The following is a 21325-nucleotide window of genomic DNA, read 5'->3' as shown; positions in this document are numbered from 1 at the left end:
GTCCGTAAGGGAGAGGAACGTAGCGGAGGCGTGTGACTTGTCATCCAATGGGAGCCCCGAGATTCAGTGAGACTGCACATGTTTACGGCAGCATTCCGCCGGTAGAGGCACGGACTGGAAAAGATTTGCCGTGGAATGGAGCTAACAGCGGGATCTGGAGTCACCAAGAAAAGTGATTTTGTTTTTGCAGCGATACTTTACTGAGGCAACAGTTTATTGGAAAGCAGATGCATAGTTTCGCCGTGCAATTGTAGCTCTCTCTGACAACGTTGTCACAGTAAATACTGCGCAACATAGGTACCGAAACGGCTTTACAATCCGATATAAATATATTCCGTGTCATGTTTTCATCTACTTGTGAGCTTAAGGGAACGTCTAGGAAAACAAACAGGTCGAATGAAGAAAGATCGATAGCCGGTCGGATGAGGGGGCTAAGTCATGAATTAAAACAGTCTGAGTTGGGTCGCGTGCGCTTCGGCGAACGGCGCTGAATCGTTTTCATGTGCGATACGTTTGCTTTTGTATATACCGGCTTGTTAGTTCTTTTACGTGACCGTGGACCGTTGCAAAAAGGAGAAAAAAAACTAGATTGCAAGCAAAAATGTTTGTATCTAACGCTAGTGGCTGTATGGATAGTTAGGCGTATGTCGGTTGAATTTGCTATGTATTTTTGCGTAATTTCCAGAGCCATTGACGTTTCCAGTTGTTCATAGGAAGCTGCACGTTGCTTTAAAAGACGCGGTATGCATTCTAGGCGTTTGGCTAAGCGCTCTGTCCTCGGGAGTCGCGTCTGTGCGCCGAGCGTTGCGGGGGAAGAAGCTTTTCTCCCAGGGGTGGTCCAAGCTGTCAAACAGGAAAACGATGAAGCTTCGACGGGACCTCGACGAAATGTTTACACCGTGCTGATGCAAGACGGTAGTTTAAGAGAATATACAGAGGATGAGATAGTCGTGTGTCCACCTCAGATGGCTGCAAGAGGACCGCTGAAGTCCAGCTTGAAGGTGTGAAACCGGCTTTGTGTGTGTGTGTGTTCACGGTGTCTGGCGTGAAAGCTGTGCCTACTCATGACTCTAGACTTCATATTTTGCGGATGTTGCCGCTATGTTCCATTAACCCAATGTGTTAGAAGCAGTTGTTATTAAGGTGTGTGATACAGGCTGTCGATCTCTGACCTTTTATAGGTAGGCTACTTAAGTTGCGAAAATAAATTTTTAACGGAATAATTCTCTTACTTGGACACATAACACCCTGTTTAGACGAGAGATGAGCTGCAGCATTTTGTAATATAAATTACAAATCAATTTGAACATTGTCTTGACGCACCCGAAAGGCATTTAGTTATCATAGCCTATGTATTCGACGTTATGTTGCATTCGCATTTTCTCTTACTAAATGGCCGTTTTTTCTCACATGCATTGAATTGCGCCATGAAGGGGGACTTGTGCTTTTATTTCTTGTTATATCCCTTTATCTAAAAACATGATGAGGAATGGGAAATTGTGCCAGGCTTTTATGCAGTCATTTGAGATGCGACGTTGCATCGCTGATTTTGTGTTTTCCCGGGGGCTAATAATTTAGCAAAACGCGTCGAAGTCTTAAAGTGATGATGTAATTGCTTAGCTAAAAGTTGTGGAAACTGCCTTCGATTGCTTGGTAAATGTCATTGCATTGCCGGTACAACACAAAATGGACATTGTGTCGGTTACCAAGGAAATCATTGTTGAATACGTAGCTACAGGTTGTAACAAATGAGTCGCACCTTTAATATTTTGAGTGTCCACAGCGTGCACACATAATAAATGCTGAACACTGACTAATAAAAACAACTGGTTAAAGGAACGTTGAATGCGGGCATCTGAAACGACTATCTATTAAGTAGACCACATGATTGTATAGGATTTTCAGAATGTTCTCAGAATTGGGAACACAGGCCAAAAACTGGCCTGTTGCATAAACTAAAATAGGGTCTTAATGCATATTTGTTTGGAACTTGAACACTTCCTTAATGCTGTATAAATCCAGAAGAGTGTCCTCATGTAATCTTGTTTCATATGAATTCCCTGAGCATTTCTGGCTCTTAGAAATCCATGTGAAGGGGAGTACGAAACAGAGGTGTCATACTTTACACCGACTCTGCAGGGCAGATGGATGACGTCACGCCGGGATTTTTTTTCGGAATTGAATCAAAACAATGGGTCTGTCCTCGACAAAATATAAAGAAATAAATAAAACGTCAAATATTAATGAATGATTTGATTTTCACTATAGAATATTTAATGGGACAAAATGTGGACTGTATCTTACATATACATTATTACAAATAAAACGGTAAATTATTTAAAAATAACTAAAAAATAATCTGTTTCTGCATGGTCCCCATTTATGCCACTGCTCTTGAGAAGAGACCACACTGACGGTTCCACCCAATGTATTGTTGAGTAGAAAACAGTGCATTTTTTATGAGTTTGAGATGGAGGGTTTGCTGTAAGTCTGATGCAGGCTTCATAGCTTTGTAATACATCGAAAGGAGGGAAATTACACAACTACACTCACATGCTGTATGTTTTTGCACAAGCAAGTATCAATTTATGTCTGTAAGTGTGAAGTCATAGGCGATGATGAAGAAAATAGTGCGGTTTTCTTGATGTGATGTCTTTTTACATGATGTCTGCCTTTGTGAAATAATTTTATAGTTTAATGTCTGTTCAGTGGCTTGAATGAGTGCAGTTCCATCATTACAATCACAACAAGGATGCCAATCAAGCAGGCAGTCAGTAGTCAAACCTTTTAGTAGATTTTTCATTGAAGTAAAGAAAGTCAGTTAATAAAATCATTGCAGCAATGAACGATGCAGCTCTTTCCTCATGTACTGTCCACACTGTGTGTGCAATTCTTGCTACCAAGTCAATTATTTTCAGTGGGAGACTCAAGGCAGAGTTCACAGTTGTATTTATAGTCTGTCAGTTAATACATTTTAATTCGCTTCCAATAAACATCTATTATTGTATAATTTGTCACTCTGCTGTATATGAATCTAATCTTCCACATGATAACTAACATCTTAGGGTTTTTGAAACTCTCAGAATGCATCCACACACAGCCAGTTGTCATTGACAGGAAGATGTATCATAAGCTACTTAAAATTATATTTTTCCCTTTTATGTATTATGTATGCATTACATTTCGTCACTTGGCAGATGATGTTATGCAGAGCAACTTATAAAGCAGGTGTACAAAAGTACCTCAGAAGTTGCAGGAGCAAAGCAAGCATCTGAAAATGTCAGCAGATCACAAACAATAAAGAACTTTTAAGAGAACTTAAGTTTCTCCCATTTATTAGGTTTATCCCCTGTATCTATATTTTCTCAACCATCTCTCTGGTAATCCCCCCAAATGGGGGATTTCCATTTGTTTGACAACACTGGAACTGGCTGTCCTCTTATGTGAACTTGCAGAGTTAAATACACATTGTTTTGCAGTGTTCAGGTCCTTCATATTTCTATTGTTAATCCACAGGAGCAGCCAGCCATTTTCTGTGTACAGGCGTGAGGAGGACATTTGTTTGCCTATGGATACTGGCTGTCATGTAGTAATTTTCTTAATTTGTTGTGTTTTTTTTTTTTTGGGAAAACATTGATTTGTTGAGCTATATCAGTACATCTGCAATATTCCAGGAATAATTTACTTTTTCATTTAAATCCTTTCAAAATTCAAATGTCAGAACTCTAATTTCCATGACTACATTGCATCTGCAGTTATCCAGGGTGACTTACATATACTTTTCTTTACTGATGGATAATTACTGAAGCTATTTCTGTACCTTGCACAAGGGATTCTGTTTTACTTTTTTCTTTTTACTGTTTTACCGATTTCATGTAAACATGAGATTTGTAAATAGTTCATTTGTAAAATGTTGCAGTTGTGGGTAAAGACAATACATAATGATTTTGGCAGAGGTGGGCAGGTATTTTCTTATTGAGCTTACATATTTTTGTTTATGGCAGTGTGGACTTTTATTTTCCCAGTTTCTGTCACTTGAGTGAGATTTACACACCACATATGTTTTGTCCATGTTCCTCTGCAGCAGGGTTCCTGCAATGGCCGTGATGTCCCCGATCCAGCTGTGCCAGTGGAAAGCCAAAAAGTGGAAGAAAACACTCTTGCACCTGAACCAGCCAAAGACTTGCGGGGCTGTGATTTCAAACGGACTGGGCGAGCATTAGACCCAGAGAAGGATCGCATTCGGTCAGCGTCCCTCCTGGAACAGAAACGCAAAGTGGTCTCCTCCAGCATCGATGTCCCCCAGGCCAGGTAAGGGGAAACTCTACATCTATATCTCACCTATTTTTTGTCCCCATTTGTTTCATATTTATTTGCAAAGCAGACCATATTTATTTGCTTAGCTAGAGTGACTGAGGTGGTTTATATTTTTTCACTCACCACTCATTTATGCAGCTGTACATTTAGTGAAGCTTCTCGGGTTACATTGATCAAGGGTACAACAGCAGTGGCCCCCACAAGGCATTTGAAATTACATCCTGCTGGTAACAAGTTCAGATCTTCAACCACTGCAGCAAGGTACAGCACAAACCAGAGGAGATGTTGCACTATGAGAATTTCAACCAGCTGTCTCAGTGAAGGTGCTCGCAATGCTGTAGACGCTGATAGTCTGACAGAAAGGACGAACACTGCACCATGTTTTTTCATTTGAAATATAGAGGCCTCCATTCGGTCTTAACATCTGCACAAGTGTTACTCTTTTGTTTGTTACTCCACATTACATATGGTGCAGTGGTTGCTAATGTTAATGAAAAGTTTAATTTGTTACTGACAGTTAAGTTCAAAGTGTATTGCTGTGTAGATTGAAGAGAGGCCAGGGCCTCGGTTTGTTCTGGGGTTTGGCAGTATTTTGTTTGTGTGGCTTAGTCTTTACTATGCTAGATGCCAACCATAAGCTGTAAATGCGTCCAGCTTTTTTTTTGACTCTGATCAGATTTTTACACTATCAGACATGATCCATATTACTTTCCTCATGATTTTTTCCCCAGATTGACATAGTAATCATAATTCACAGCTGAAATAAAACATGGCTTGATTACTGTTCCTGGGGATACTTTGATTTCAGATATTCAGAGGCCCCATGTTAAAAGTTTCAGGATGTCTTCCATACTGAATGCTTTACTCAGGTTACTTCCAGCGTAACTGTGCTAAAGTTCAAGGCCTAGTTTGTGGTGTACAAAATTACAGAGGTGCATTCTTAGAAAGTCCGAATGCTCAGGAGAGCTTACATCAAAATCTCACTTGTCTATGCTGCTCTTTGTTGACTTTCAAATCCAGCCGATTAATTAGCTCAAATATCCGGGTTTAGCAAATGTGACGTGACTATTATGATCTACAGTTACTAATGTGTTCTGCAGCCGCTGGCCATCATTCACCACAGGCTGTAGACTCTCCCCTTTAGATTGTATCTTTGCTCCCAGACCTGCTCCCCAGTCATGATTGGTTTGCAGAGCTGGTCCTTTGTTTTTGTTAAGGTTGTAAGTAGTGGTGTAACAGACCGTAGTTGATCCGTGATCCGTACGGATCCCCTCCCCCACAGTTCGGCAAGCATGTGAACCGCGGATTAATTGCAAAGTTTAAACCGTAATAGTAAGAAATAGTTTTACTGCCACTGTTACTTTTTAAAGTAATAATTCCCTAAATCTTGATGCAGAGTTGCAGTGAAAAGATACAAGCACCATTTTAAAAACCAGCAACCTTACTTGGCAGAAGCATTGTGAAGATGAAGGCTACGTCTGAAATCGCTCACTCGTTCACTCACTAAATTAATAATTTTCTGGATACAGTTTTATTTTTTCAAGTTTATTCAAACATTTGTATGAACATCTTTGTGTCTAACTGTGCCAGCTGGCTAGCGAAGTGACTAGCTAGTTGCAACTGACATTAACCTGCTAGCTAGATAATACCGCTACCTATCTAGCTATCACTAGTTAACTTAATGAAAGAACTAGCACCCAGCTTCATCTGTTCAAATTAGTTGAAATTAACGTTAGCTAGCTAGCTGGCAGTTAAGTCCAATGTTCAAGTGTGACTCAAAAACCGTGACACGATCCGAACCGTGAGTTGTGTGATCCGTTGCACCCTTAGTTGTAAGCAGTCTTAGTGAGAGAGTGTTAGGGAATGGGAAAGTAGCTGGCTGAGGCAGGAGATGAGGAACTGATGGATTCTTTGAGAATCAGTCAGTTCACGCTAAATTGTTTTCAGACAATCTGACAGTGTGAAGCATTGCTCAAAGGTTTTTAACAGTGTTGGGTTGGCTAGCATTTGTGTTTTCAGGGAAGATATTGATAAGACCGGTGATTTACACTACTCTGCACTGGAATCTGGGGAGCACTTTTCAACACAGACTGGGAAGAGGGGATTACAAATGTGTACAGCTCACTCAAAATTCCCAACTGAAGACTGGTGGAATTCATCTTGCTGCATGGAGTCTGTCAGATGATGTCATGATGATGTCATGCGAATTGCAAACTTGTTGCTCAACAAAAACTACTTATGCACAGTATTTTCAGAAATCAATCTGGAAACTGTTCCATGCCCTTTTCCTCTCTGGTACAATATTTATTCGATCATCTTCTACTCTCTAATTTTCATAGTGTAAATAGCTCTTCACTCCTCTAAACGAAAGTGTACACACTTGGTTTCAATGAGGATAAATGTCAGAATGAAATGCCAGTATATTAATATGGACAGGTCCGCTCATGCAGGTCTTGGATGGCGGGAAGACTGTGTCATCAAAAATATTATATTCAGCAGACAATGTGGTATGAACCAATTTGACTGAATGGGCACCTCTGTATCTGTTCAGTTAGGTTTTCCAGAGGTCTAATGAGTCCCATGTTGGGGGCGACATCATTTTTTTAAACCCTAATCGCAAGCAAAGGAGCCCCATTACATTTGGCCCTACACCTGTTACCAATTTAGAGAAAAATCTATGAATACTAAAACAAATGGTCATCTCCTTTACTTTTAGAGGGCTGACAAGAGGATATGGGGGCCTGAATTAATAAGACTTGACATTCTACAGTTTCTCACAAAAGTTTCTGGTTTGTTTGGCAATATCCAGGCTGTGGATGAAGGGTGCTGAGTTATTGTAGCTTTTAAACCTTGGTCACTTGATTTTGCTGTTATTTAGTACCCAAGGTTTCTCTCTCTAAGCAGTTTAGATGGACTAGTTTGGTTGCATTGCCACTGAAAAGGAATCTTACAAGCATATGTGCCATATAAGCAGTGCTTATTGTGTCAGTCTCACATCAACTTCTCTGGTTCTCGCAGCTGGAATGAATAGCTTTGCTGAGCATTTTTTGTACCCAGACTCTAGAAATGTCACTTTCTATATGTCTGAATACCCCTGGGGTGTCATAGTATGTGTGCTTTACAGTCCCTGTAGAAGACCCATGTTGTACTCCTGAGATTCTTAAAATCAAAAGACACTTTGCTTTTTCCATTTAAAAGGTGTTTATCCGTGCTGTTATTTTTTGTTGAATTCAGGAAATGGCTAGTTGTAAAAAGGGCTGGCCACAACAGACTAACTTTCTCTTGAGCACTCAAACTTATAAGGCCTTCAGGTCACTGATTGCAAGCAGAGGAAGTTGAGTGGTGCTTTGGGGGGAAGAACAAAGCGTTCTGCTTCTGACAGAATATTGGAACAACAGATGTTGTTCAGCATGGTCAGACATCGCCAACAAATGTTTTAGTCTTTGGTCTTATAGCACAAAGACGTTTTATTTTCACTTTATATAGGGCTGTGTGCTCAAGTGATGAGAGGACCAGTTTAGTTCCTGGTCAGATTTTAAAGAAAACTGAGCCCTTCTGTCTGTTTGTGATCACAAGAATACCACCCTACGAATGAAGCAAAGGTCAGGCAAACAAAATGTTTTAAGACTTGAAAGGAACTCGCCTATCTGTTTCTGCAAAAGCATGCATGACGTTAAATGTATAGATTTTGGATGTTCAGTATGCCAGAATCGGTTTCATCATTCTTAGCTAAATGTCATATTCCTGAGTAGAGTTTTGCATAAGCACATAATCGTCTCACTATTTTGAGATGTCATTACACGCAGTCTATATGGTGATTGAACAACTTTAATGTCACAGTTGATGAACTGTCCTGAAACGACCAGCATTAAATTATTAGTCTCATCCAATCCAATCAATTAATCCAAGCAGTTGGCGGTCCCAATGCCAGTACTAAGAAACACTAGACTAAAACACTAAAAACACATTTTTTCCTTTTTTTCTGGGGAGTGCTTCAGCATGGGTTTTGAAACCATGTGATTACCATCTGAAAAGGCCCTGTCTGTAGAGATCTGCTGCATTGGATGTCTTCCAGCTAACCCACAGTAACTTTTATTAGAGCTCCTTGGCCTCAGTTATCCACTTGTTATCAGATCGGTTTTTGAACTGCATGATGACTGAAATATTTTGAAATGCTTTTGCATAGCTGGCATGTTCATAAGAAAAATGCGGCCCATTGCATATAGCAAGTTGTATTGTAAAATGAATGGACTGACTTTGTTAAAACTTGTGTTGTGTGTTGGTTAGTTGGCAGAGTTCCCTGGTTGTCCCTGACTGTGTGGTCTTTGAGATGTAATCTGGTTCTATCTTTAAGTATGTGTGTATTTCTCTAAACCTGACAGATTGAAGGCTTTTCTACTGTCCTTTCTGAGATATTTTGTTGTGAAGGGCAGGAAAGAATTGTTAATGGCAGCTGCCATCAGTGAGACTGCCATCTGAGAACCTCAGAACAGTTGTTCAGCTGCACTTGCAACAGCACAATTGTTACATACAGTGCTACCATATTACACTGCAGCCATGTCTGTGAACTGGTCAGTTACAGCTATCTACTGCTCAGCTATGCTTTTACTTTATTAGTCACTCCTGAATGGGAGTGTATGAAGCTGTTTATGATCGTAGCGATATTGGTTATACAACCTGCCTCTAGTCATGTCTTTGGACACCAGGCCTCAAGATACATTTGTGTTGTGGTTTCAATTGCGGAGCGGGCGGAGCGGCTGCTGAGGAGGCCTGCTGCAATGTTGTAGATATACTGTGTCCTGCATATATTTCATAAGGAAGGGAAGGATTTTTTATTATCCTCCTACACACAAAAGGAGGGGAAAAATGATGTATTTCACAAAGCAATACATAATTGCCGCTTGCAGCAGTGTAATTTACTGCTCTGCATACATTCAGAGAAGGACTGAGCAAAGATATTCAATTTTGGGGCTCTGGTGGTTAGTGTGTAATTGATTTATTATGTCTTACACTGTTTCTGTAATCTGAAAGTCTGCTCACTGCGTGTGTCATGAAGTCAGCTGTTCAGGTTTTCATTGAGATGTTGGTGAGTTTCCCCTCTCTGGCTGGAGCTTTGATAGCTGTTTCTAACCTCCCGGGGATGGTTTCATTACATTCAGGCTTTGCTCCAATGTCTTCTCCCTTCCTATGACCACAGAGTCTCATGGATCAAAATATATACTTTTTTTGTTTGGATGGTTTAAATCAGGTATCTTTCTGCTGTAAATAATTTATCAGGATGGCACCTGCTCTTTGAGATGGAGATGCTGGTTAGAAAAAGGATCAAACTGTAGTGTTTATTACAACAAAATGATCAAAATGGATCCCATCTTAAGTATCATTGTAGCATTTCTGGGCATATATAAAATAGCAGTGTTCCACTCTGGGTTCAAATGTTGCTGCAACTCGTTAATCAGTTTTTGGAATTGGTAATTATCCTTACTCCAACATGGACTTTCCTGGCTCCCACAGTGAGGCTCCCATAGTAACAATGTTTTAGTAGTAGAGAGGAAGAAAGCCAACAAAGTAGTCAAAGCCAATAGAAACAGTGCCTGTTTAGTTCTTGAGGAAGAAAAACTTAAATTAAGTGTGATACATCTAATTCTCACACAGCAGGAGGTAGAAATGGTGGTAGTGTTTTAATATCACGTTTTTATTTACAAAATTCTCATTTTCTGTTTGAGAAATAAACTGCGCTCATTAAACTTGTTTAAGAAAGGATGAGCAAATGCTAAGAAATAGAATTATTTTCCTACTTGTTCCTTCAGAATAGAAACACTCATTTTTGTTCCCATACTTTGTATTCCAGGAACCTTATTGTAACTGATCTAAATGATTTATATTGCGTTTTTATGTATGTCTGTTTGTTAGATGTTCCCTGTGCCTGTTTTCTTAGCTAAAGTAGGCATGGAATATTGGTAAATCATGTTATAAAATATACTGAAAAGTCCACAGTCTTTATATTGTTGCACCTAATGAACCCCCCCCCCCCCCAAGTTCTTTACTCAACTCAAAAAGACTCATTAATCACAAATACATTTGTTTTTCCTCTACAGTTCTGTCAGATACACTTTCTGATTAAATTTTATTCCATAGTTGACTCCTGAAGTGTCGCATGTAATTAATGTGTGTTACTTGCAGTTCATTCTCTACCTGAATTGGTGAGCTACATTAGCGACATTTAACAGTTTGATAGACAGGATAAATAGTGGGTACAAGTGCTGCTTTTGGCTCAGCCACAGCCTGCTGCAACTGTAGCTGCACTCTGACTACTGAGAGACACTACGCTCTCTTTTCTTCTTTCTTTGACTGGTGCTTACTCTTAAATGTACTTCTGGCTTCTTTCCATTTAAAACCCCATTAGTAATCTCTGGCCAAGTTGTCAAAAAAGGTAAAAAAGGATAAAGTCATAGAAACTGGCCAGCTTGTTAGCCCGTACCACTAACTAAAAGTTATGTGTGTTTGTGATTAAGACAGTGACTTTACAAACATAAATTGGTTTCCTTTATCATATATAACATGAAATATTTCTGATTGGAGATTGGAGATGGAGACTTGAAAATGATTATCCCAAGGATACTGTGTCGTTGGATTTAGCAAGCAAATATTGGGGTGCTTGGAAGGTTGATTTCCACCACCAAACATTTTCTCTGGGTTTTATTTTTTCAAAGAAACACGTTAGGTGCTGCTTTCTCTGCTTATACATAATTCATCATTGGCTGTAAATGATGTGGACCCCACACCCTAACTGTGAAAGTCTGAAATCCTTGAATGAAAGGTGTTGCATTAATGCAGGTCATTAAAATTTTAATCTGCTTCTAATTGCACTGAACCTTTTAGGACATTCCTTTGCTGTGAACCATAAGTGAGTGAGGGTTTGAGTAATGCGACTGTGGATGAGCTGCTTTCATGAACAGCAAGTCTGGAATGATATGCCATTCAAGGGACTTCAATAAAATGTAATGGCCGGGTTTTGGCAATGTCCAGCTGAATTGTGGTGGCTTTGTTACCTGGGATCCCACTCTGATTGTTTATCTGTGTATTTCAAATAACCCGATATTAACTCTAAACCATCCTCTTTCGCAATGTTCATAATCTCTTCAAAGGGTCAAGGGTCATGTGTACTGCAAAGTGAATATCACGTAGAACACAGGCTGTCTGGTATCACTGTTCTATTTCATGCTTCATTTGAGCAATCAGATGATCGAAGACAGAAAAGCACGAGAGCTAGATCAATGGTTGCTAAACAAATGAAGCCATCAGCGGTTTTATTCATCATTCTGTTCATCACACTCTCAGCTTCTGTTACAATCAGCTTCCTGTTCCTATGCTTGGTATTTGCATTTGTCTTTTTTCTCACTTTCCACACCTCTCGCATGCTGCAGACGATGACTTTCCTTAATCTTGTGTTGATTTCCCCTCATATTGGAATGTAAGGAATATAACAACTTGCCAATCCTGAAAAATGTCTATAACTGACTCCTGTGAAGAGCAGTCTTTAATTTAATGTGTGGGTATTGATTGGGAAGATGTAACTAAAGAAGAGGAGAGGCGGCTCAGTCGCATTTTCATAGCACAGTTTGTAAGAGGATGACCTCACCCACACCCAGGAAGCCTCTATCTCTCACTCTCTCTCCCTCCCACCCCTTCAGCCCTTATTTCTAAATTTTGCTCTCCCTCTCTCACTCTAACACTGCCTCCTTTTCTTCTTCCTGTTCACTCTCTCCCCTCCTCACGCCCTTACACGCCTCCCTTCCCTGACTACACATCACTGTCACCTCAGCGAAGGGCACAGCCTGCATCCCCTGGCCAAGTATCCGTGTATAGGGCACAGCGTCCAGAAAGCACACACATACGCATACACAATTATGTACACACACACACACACACACACAACCTAGCTGCAGATGTCACACATGATAAATCAGCAGCAATTGTTTTGATAAAACCAGCTCTGAGGGGAGGGCTTCCCTCTCACATACACCTCTGTCATGTCTCTCTCTCGCCCATCCCCCGTCCCCCATTTCATCTCCCCCGGGGGAGAGTCGCTGAGGCACGATGCCCGTAAACACAACGCTGCATCTCCACAGGTCTGAACAACGAGAAACTCCTCCAGCTCTCTCGTCTCGCTCTTTGTCTAGCTCTTTCCCTCTAGCTTTCTCTCCCTCCCTCACTCTTGCCGCTTCCTTCTCTTCCTCTTTGTTTTGTGCACGTCCAATCTGCTTATTGGTATGACAAATACATGAAAGACAAGAAAGTTATAAACAAATTGGGCAATAATCATACAGTGACACACACATACAAAAAATAAAGAAATAATACTAGGCAACAATCTGGCTCTCTGTCTGCTTCCCACCCCGTATGTAATCAGAGTGTGACACCGAAACAGTGGAAGTGGTATTTCTTAATGGACCCCTTAGGGGAGCTGTGTAAAAGGCTGTGTAAAAAAACTTACCCTGTGCTGGCTAAACCATTAACCCTGCCCCACCAACACCGCCACTACACCATTTCATGTGTCATAAAGGAGGTTTAATGATTCATTTATATCTCTATAATTCCGTCCTGCTCAGTTACTGTGACAGGGTAAGGGAGTAGCCTGCTTTTTAAAGAGTCCCTTTTCTCTTTACCTATACATCTCTGGCAACTTAAGTACTGTCTCTTTAAAGTCTCTCTTTCACAGTCATACATACACACACACACAAATACAAACACATATGAACACAGGTGAACACAAACACAGACACCTACAGAATATTTCTGTGTATATAATTGCATAGTATTTACTGTATTTGTATAGAAGTACCATATAGTAGTTACAGTACATTAAACTATGTGGCCATATTATAGTTTAATCAGATTAAGAAGTAACTATTGTCTGACCCAACCAGCTGACCATTACTTTTAGATATTTTTAGTTATTTTTGCATGTAGTCGCTGCCAATTGGGTCTGGTACAGTAAGCATAAAAACAATGTGATTTTTGGAACCTTCCCTGACTGCTTTCATTGACTGACCGCCTCACCCTCTCGCCTCTCTGGGGAGTATCTCGTGACACTCGGCCTGGGAGCCGTCTCATCTAACTGCAGATTAGAAAGTAAATAAAAGCATGTAGGAAAGCTTGCGTGTGAAGGGATTGTCTCCTGCGTCGGCCGTTCTCCGGCGCTGCAGATCCCCGCGTCTTCATTTCAGAGGGAGACTGAAGTCCAGCCTGCGCCGGCACGCTGCCAGCCAGCCGCTGAGATCACGCCGCTGTCACCCACTGCTCTGGTGACCGACAGTAACCCCCATCCAGCATGCGCAGCCATGTGGGAGTGGGCCGGCAGACCGGCCTACAACAGGGAAAATGGAGGTTAAGAGAAAAGGGGGGCTCCCAGAACAAAGACCAGATGTGTGCTGTCGCAGCTCATTTCAGCAGCAAAATGCTGCTGCGTACCAACACGTGCTGCAAGCACCTAAAATGGCCGCCATCAATTTCCGTACTCTCTGTGCACACTATGGTGTAGAACTATGTAATTCTGAAGACAACCATTCTGTGATGCCCTCAAAACATGCAGTCAAGACATTGTACCTTAGACGATCTTGGAGGTGCTCATTCTGTATCGTGACGTCACAGGAAGTTGGAGGAGGAGGAGGAAGTGGACATGGACAAGGTGACGGCCGCAATGGTGCTGACCAGCCTGTCCACCAGCCCCCTGGTCCGAAGCCCTCCCGTAAAGGGTTGCGGTGAGTGCTTGAGAGCTAGCGGCTCTGTGTGTTGTTCTTTATCATTCATTTCAACAGGGCTACTCCACCCTGGACCTGGACTGCCAGAGTCTGCAGGCTTTCTTTCCAGCCTGGCGCTTTAACTACTTGATTCACCTAATCGTTGTCTTGATCAAACTATTTTCTTACGTCTGAAGTTCTGAGAGTGTCAGTGTTTTAAAGATTGCTGGAAAAGGCTCTGCATTTTGACTTTCCTGGAGTGGAGTTAATAGCTCTGAAATCGGAGGTATATATAGAATACACATTATATACAGATATACAACATATAGATTTGTAGCCTGTATTTTACATTGGGAATTATTAATGTGTGAACGAAGTATTATTATTCACAAAGTATCATTATTCAATATTGTCACTATGTCTGAATGATAAGGTATCGTTTTTCACACAGTGTTGACCTGTCAGATTTTACAGAGGCCAAATTTTTGTCACTGGATAATTTGTGATTGGATGCAGAGTTTATGAGGGTGGAGATGTGTCGCAAGGGTGGAGACAGCTCAGCCCTCAGATTGTAATTGTACGTGTCTTTTTTGGGGGGCTGGGATGCAGAGGGTTTGAACGGCTCCTGGAAGGACGGGGGCGTCACCCCCTCTAGCCATGGCAGCAACGGTTACTGGAGCTGGAGTGCCCCCAGTGACCAGTCGAACCCGTCCACGCCCTCCCCCCCACTCTGCGCCGACAACTTCAAGCCCTTCCGCACAGCCGTCGGGCCGGGCCAGTCCGACGACCTCATCGACGAGCCGGACGGGAGCAGTCTGCTGTTCGACGAGCCAATCCCCCGCAAGCGCAAGGTGAGCCCAGCAAAGCGGTAGCTCCAGTCCCACCGGTGTCACCATGTGTGGGTTCTAATCACACATTTTGGGTGGAGGAGCGCTTGAGTGTGTTGAGTGCTTGAGTGAAATAAAAATTCATAGGTTTAATTGAAAGGTTTGTGGATATGACGAATTAATAGACTTGAATTTGTACCTGAAGTGATCTGAAAACAGTACAGCACAAAGGCTGTACCCATGTTTATGGCACAACATGTTCCCACACACCCTGTCGTACTCTGGATTTCCCAAATATGCAATGCTGTAAGTGGGGGTCATGGTCCTGAGAAACTGCTAGAAATAAGAGGAAATCTTATTTCTTTTTGGTGTAGCACGAGTTGATGCCTTGTGCAATTCACAATAAAACACATTTTAATCTGAAATTGAGTGAGAGGGAGGAAGAGAGAGGGGGGAGGAGGAAAGAGAGAGAGTGAAGTTGAGGAGGGACAGAGAAGAGAAGGGGAGGGAGGAGAGAAGGAAAGGGGATCACATCACTACTCTTACAGGCAACTGAGATGGTGTAGAAGTAATGGGAAGTGGTCTAAGAACATGCATGACATGAAAATGCTAAATGGAAAGCTACATTATGCACAAGGTTTTGGGCCCATGGCAGAGGGGTCAGAGCAGCTGGGGTAGCGTGTTATATCTGGTCATTAGGCCTTTATCCCAGTGAAGAAGGCCACAGCCTTGGAATGAGCCATTCTATTGGTGTACACCTATCACTGTGTGGGAAATCATATTGTTATTAACATGTCAGTATTCTGTTCTGTCCATTATTTGTCAGTAATGCTATTGTCACTATGTGTACTGGTGTTGTGAGAACCTGTGTCTGAAAGTCTTTCCCTTCACTGTTGATGGCAGAACTCGATGAAGGTGATGTTCAAGTGTCTGTGGAAGAATTGTGGGAAGGTTCTGAGCTCATCGGCTGGGATCCAGAAGCACATTCGCACTGCACACCTGGGGTATGAGCCATATGCGCATTTACACACGTACATATTACATGCATGTATGCACATTCATGCACACACAGGCATATTCACATGCACAGACATACATAAACATGTATGTGCGCTTGCAGACAATACATATACACGTGCGTTTAGACACATGCAGGCACACAATCTCGGGCATTGAGCTTGGGCATCAGGAAAATACTCAGCCTAGAGAATATACAGAGGGAGATGTCTGTCGTTTGCAAAAGTTCGGGCCTTCCACCACTCGCTGGGCTTGTCAAAACATGAGGCTCATATCTGTCGTGTTTGTGTACCACTGACCTCTCCTCCAGTTTGCGCTGGGAAGTGTGGATGCAGGAAGGGAGTGCCATACAGAAATGCATAGCATGATTACACGGATAAGACTACATTCTGCTCCCTTACCTAGGTCATCTGAGGAGACTTACTCTCAGATGTGTGAGAATAAATCATTTGTTGTTCTCTATTGTTTTTGCACAGAAGTCGTACCATAAGACAATGTAAATCCATATGAGTGGATAACATTGTTTTACCACAGACTGTACCAGATCCATTTTAAGAGATGTCTTTCCTGACTTGACACTACACAGTTATGGTAGAGGGGACACTCACTCTGAATTTAAACTTTTTTTCTCTCTTTCTCCAAACCCTCACCTTTTATCTTTTTCCATCTCCGTCTCTACGCTCAATCGCCCCTCATTGTGGGCCCAAAATACCCCCAACTTCCTCTGCTCTTGTCCCACAAATATCTGTCCTCCTCCCCGCCGCCCCTCCCTGCTTTCCCCAGGCGTAACTGTGATTCCGAGTGTAGTGACGGCGAGGAGGACTTCTACTACACCGAGATAAAGCTCAACACCGACTCTGTGGCCGAGGGCCTCAGCAGCCTGGCCCCCTCGGCACCGCTCCCTGCGCTGACCCTTCCGCCCGCCTCTGAGGCAGGGCACTTGAACGGCGGCAGCAGTGCCAAGAGCGAGAGCAAGCTGGCCACACCGCTGAGCCGCTCCGCCCCCAGCGCCCTCTACCTCATCCACACTGACCACGCCTACCAGGTACTGTCCGGTCATGTCTGTCAGCAGGGGGCTCAGACTTGAGTTCGAAGGTTTTTCAGTGTCAGAGCTGAAACCCGTTTTTCTCCTCTATGATGGAGCATGCTTGTGGTGGTTAGGGTGTGGATCTCACCATCACATGGTCACATTTTCAGGCCTAAATTATGGTATTCCATTTTCTCCTTAGGCTGATCACCTGGTTTGCCTTTCTAAGAATCTAAATTTCTGGCTGTGTAACATATGTTTTATGTCCTAGAAGCAGAATGAACCCATTTTCATGATTAAGGATTAATTGCCCCATCATTTCTTCATCAGCGAGACTTGCTGAATGGGGACCTTTCTGTTCACTCATTGAGAACATAGGCTTTATGGGATAATGGTAATATTTATAAAACACTGGGGCTGGGTGCTGACCCCTAATTACCCACTGTTTGGGGTGTGGGAGAATGTTGTTGAGGCGTGGGTTATCCTCCTCTTCCTCTTGTTCCCTGCCAACAGGCCACTGCCCCTGTCACCATCCCTAGCTCCACCAGCTTCACCCCCAACCACAGTGGCAGTGTCAGTGTTTCCTGGCAGTCTCCACCTGTCTCCTTCACTGGAAACTCTGTGAGTACTGTTACAACTACCCTTCCCTGGTTAGAAATAAAGTAATGAAAATGGCTGTAAAAGGGATGACTAGTGTATTGGGCTGTATAGTAAACTACCTGATTTTGTGAAGTGTATAGCAAAATCCAAACCAACAAAAACTAAAAAAATTGGCACAAGGCAGCCCTCCCATTCCATGGAAGCAAAAGGTGATCTCTGATACTAGGGATCTCCTCACAGGCCACAAGCTCTGTCCTCTGGGCTCCACAGCCAGTGGAGCCGCAGTGGTAGTTTGTTCAGTTTATTTTTATTTAAAAACAGTGGCACAACAGTAGTAGTCCAATGACCGGCTTCATGGAACTGACAGCGAATAGGTGCCCCTGAAAATGCTGTCTTGGGAGTCCCAGTAAAACATCCAGCATATCAAATGACCAGCATCTCCACCAACATCTCCGAACAGTTCAAAATTAGCCACCAGGTTTTCTCTCTTCCCTCCTCTTCTGGTCAGCAGTTCACCTTTTTATGCGTACCTGAAAAGGAGGCTGCCTCAAGCTTCATAATGATGTAATGAAGCATGTGTGCATGTGTGGAAGGAGAGGGTGTGGCCCTAACCATAACAGTACAGTACATGCACCTATGCGTGCATGTACACACACACACACACATATATACATACATTGCATATGCACATGCCTCACACACTCAGTCCCACCCCCCGTCAGCACCACTTCTGGTTCTTTAGTTCTTAAGCTCTTGATATGTGTTGTGTACTACTTTTGTTATACTGGTGAATGTCACAGTAATGTGACTGTTTGGCATGTGTGGATAGTGTGCATGTGTGATCCATATGTGGTGCGTATGTGTGTGTATGTGTTAGTGTGTAACTCCTGTTCTCCTTTATCCCCTGTAGGCCTCTCCCACCCACAGCCTGACACAGAGCTTTAGTGAGCAGCGCCCAGCAGCTTGCACTGTGCTCTCGTCCCCCCCACGGGCAACTGGCTTGCTCAGGTACCACTTGCTTGACCTTTGACCCCTGCATTTCCTTCAGTCTCAGGAAGTTCAATTACTGCTATCCGCTGGCAGTGTGCTGTTTGGGCAGGCCAGCACAGCACACAGTAATGACCTCAAGGCTGCTTTTGTGAAACATGAAACTGTAGAATGTTGTAGTGCGTTAACTGTAAGCAGCGTTCTTGATTCTGTTGTTCTGCACGTGGCAGGAAGTCGCGAGGGGAGGGGAAGAAGTGCCGCAAGGTCTACGGCATGGAGAACCGGGACATGTGGTGCACGGCCTGCCGCTGGAAGAAGGCCTGCCAGAGGTTTGTGGACTGAGGACTAAGGTGGGCGGGTGGGGTTGGCACCATGGAGGCGAGGGTGGTCCTTCAGCCACAGAATCCATCCATTACTCACCCCACTGGCCCAGGCAGGAGGCAGAGCGTTCTGTGCAACCCCTATGGAAAAAGATACTACCCACTCTAAACATTGGAGCAGCTAATCTCATTATTACAATCAGTCGTTTACCTCTGGCTCTTTTTTTCAAGCCGTGGCAAAAAAACTCTTGTCATACAAAAAGGGAAGCAAGGAAGAATTCTTTTATGTGTACCAGTCTTAACTATTTTTTAGGAGAACACCTTCTGAATCATTTAGTGGGAAAAAAATATTAAAATACAGAAAGAATTCTCTGGATAATACCTTTATTTAATCGCTTGCTTTGGTGGGCTGTGCTCCTTGATAATGTTCTAGGCAGAAAAATGTGATGCTGAAGTGGGTAGGAATGAAGTGGGCGCCCCCCAGTGGAGGAGTGGCAGTGTTGCAGCACAGCTGAAGAGGAAAGGAGGGAAATGTTGACTTCATGGACCCAGACGGGAAAAAAACACACAAAAAACACTCAAAGATTGGGGGGAAGTACAAACAACAGATGAACTAGCAAGAAATCTCCCCCCTCAGCCAAATGATCAGCAAACAATTTCACAGCAAAGTGTAACAAAAAGTAGAGGGAAAAGAAGTGTTTTTTTATACATCCTTTTTGTATGTGTTTAAAAATGAAGACTTTTTATCAGGGATCCAGACAGAAATTTAAAACCAGCAGCCACATCTGATCTCACAGGGGCCCCAGGTCATGTGAATATTTGCTTGTTGCAACCAAAAAGTTCTCTTCGAGTGTAATTTTCTTCCTTTCTTTCTTCCTTGACATTAATATTACTGCCTAAAAGCACATGAGAATGTGTGTGAAAAGAGAAACGCAAAAAAAAGTTTTCCAGGCAGCTGACAGTAAAAAAGGGCCATATTTGTAATTGACAGGAGGCTCTTCCAGGATTTGCATGTTCAAGGTTGTGTCATATTCTGTAAAGCTTATTTGCATATCACCTGCTTAATGAAAATGTGTAAAAGGAATACAACTGATTTTTTGTGCAGAATGTGTAAATATCCCTTATCTTTTGACTTTCAGAGGTACAGTTAGAGCTTGCCCACAATGTAGTGGAAGATTAGGAACGATGCATTGATGTAAAGAAAAGGTCAGAATGACATTTGACATTTCCTTAGTTTCTTCTTTGTGCTCCATGATTTCCTGCTGTGACAAGTGTTACTCCTCAATTTGGTTTTTACAAAAAATCAAAATGGTGAAAACTATCATGGGTGTTAAATGCTTAGTGGCTCTGTTTGGCTGCCACTGCATCAATGCACAGCATTGGTTTGGTTAATCACAGCCTGACACTATGTGAATTAGTGGGAAGAATCCCCTCAGAGTATTCATCACTTAATTAATTACAGGTACCCTGAAAATGGTTATTTTGAAGAGGTTGCCAAAGCCTTTTTCTGAAGGTTACTGATGTTGGAGGGCAGAAGAGGGAACAGCAGGGGGCAATGCTTGCAGTCAAAGCTCAGATACCGAGAGGACACAATAGATTTCATTCCTCAAGGCAAAGAAATGACACATGTCACAGGTTTTACACATGTTTGCCCTCTTAACTGTGCATGTGCAGTTAGTCTAGATTAACAGGCAGGGACTGATTCAAAGAACCTTAACATTTATAGCGTGAGTATGTTTGAACTGACTTGGTTTTAAACATCAAAGCAAATGTACAGCATAGTAAAAAAGAGAAGGAATTGTGCTTTATGAAAGCTTGCAAGAAGAGTTTTTTTTTTTTTTTTTTACCAAAAATCATTCCACTGTCATGTGTTTAAATTTGATCTCAGAAGTTACATAGGTAGAAATGCACATAGAAGAGTGTTTGCCATGAATCTTTGGGTCTCCTGGGGAGAAGAAGAGTAAAGTATTGATCATTTTAAGAGGTGGTGGGATACAGACTGCCCAGCCACAGAAAGTGCTTTAGAAACAGTTTACCTGGACTCTTTTATGTGTGCACTGCACTGTGTCCTAAATGGGGCCTAGTTGTGCAAATTGTTCAGATGTTGCATTAGCCTGCACGGTACAGAGACTGTTATTGGAGCTGTCCTTCTCAAGAGCCACCCTGTTTTCCAAACTTTCCTCATTCGCTTTACTGCTTGATGTAAACATTTTGATTTAGTCACATTTGATTTATTTGCTTGACCAATGCCATTATCCGGGTCAGTTTATATACTGTAGCCTGCTGTACACTTTACATCGCATATTATCCATTTTACACAGCTGGGAATATACTGAAGCAGGTTAAGTAACCTGAAAGTCTTTTGTAAGTGTGCAGTGGTAGCAGCAGTGGTTCCAAGAGTGTGACATGCTAAGAGCCACGTTATCTAATTTGTGTCCCTGTTAATGATTAAGCTCCATGGCAGTCTGTTAGACCATGTCATTATTAAAT

At 42.4% G+C, this 21325-nt stretch overlaps 1 protein-coding gene across 1 annotated transcript; it reads left to right on the top strand.

The window, feature by feature from the left end:
• Window positions 1–419: 419 nt before the first annotated feature.
• On the top strand, window positions 420–19006 carry LOC118785018 (zinc finger protein 704-like). The gene is made up of 9 exons (XM_036539543.1): window positions 420–1001; window positions 4085–4311; window positions 13969–14078; window positions 14667–14908; window positions 15788–15888; window positions 16685–16946; window positions 17442–17549; window positions 18439–18536; window positions 18746–19006. The coding sequence occupies exons 1-9, from the start codon at window positions 744–746 to the stop codon at window positions 18855–18857; spliced, it is 1518 nt and encodes a 505-aa protein (XP_036395436.1). The 5' UTR covers window positions 420–743; the 3' UTR covers window positions 18858–19006.
• Window positions 19007–21325: the final 2319 nt, after the last annotated feature.

This window comes from Megalops cyprinoides, chromosome 10 (genome assembly GCF_013368585.1).
Source record: "Megalops cyprinoides isolate fMegCyp1 chromosome 10, fMegCyp1.pri, whole genome shotgun sequence".
NCBI classification, from domain to species: Eukaryota; Metazoa; Chordata; class Actinopteri; order Elopiformes; family Megalopidae; genus Megalops; species Megalops cyprinoides.
This window is presented reverse-complemented; position numbering and strand designations above follow the sequence as displayed.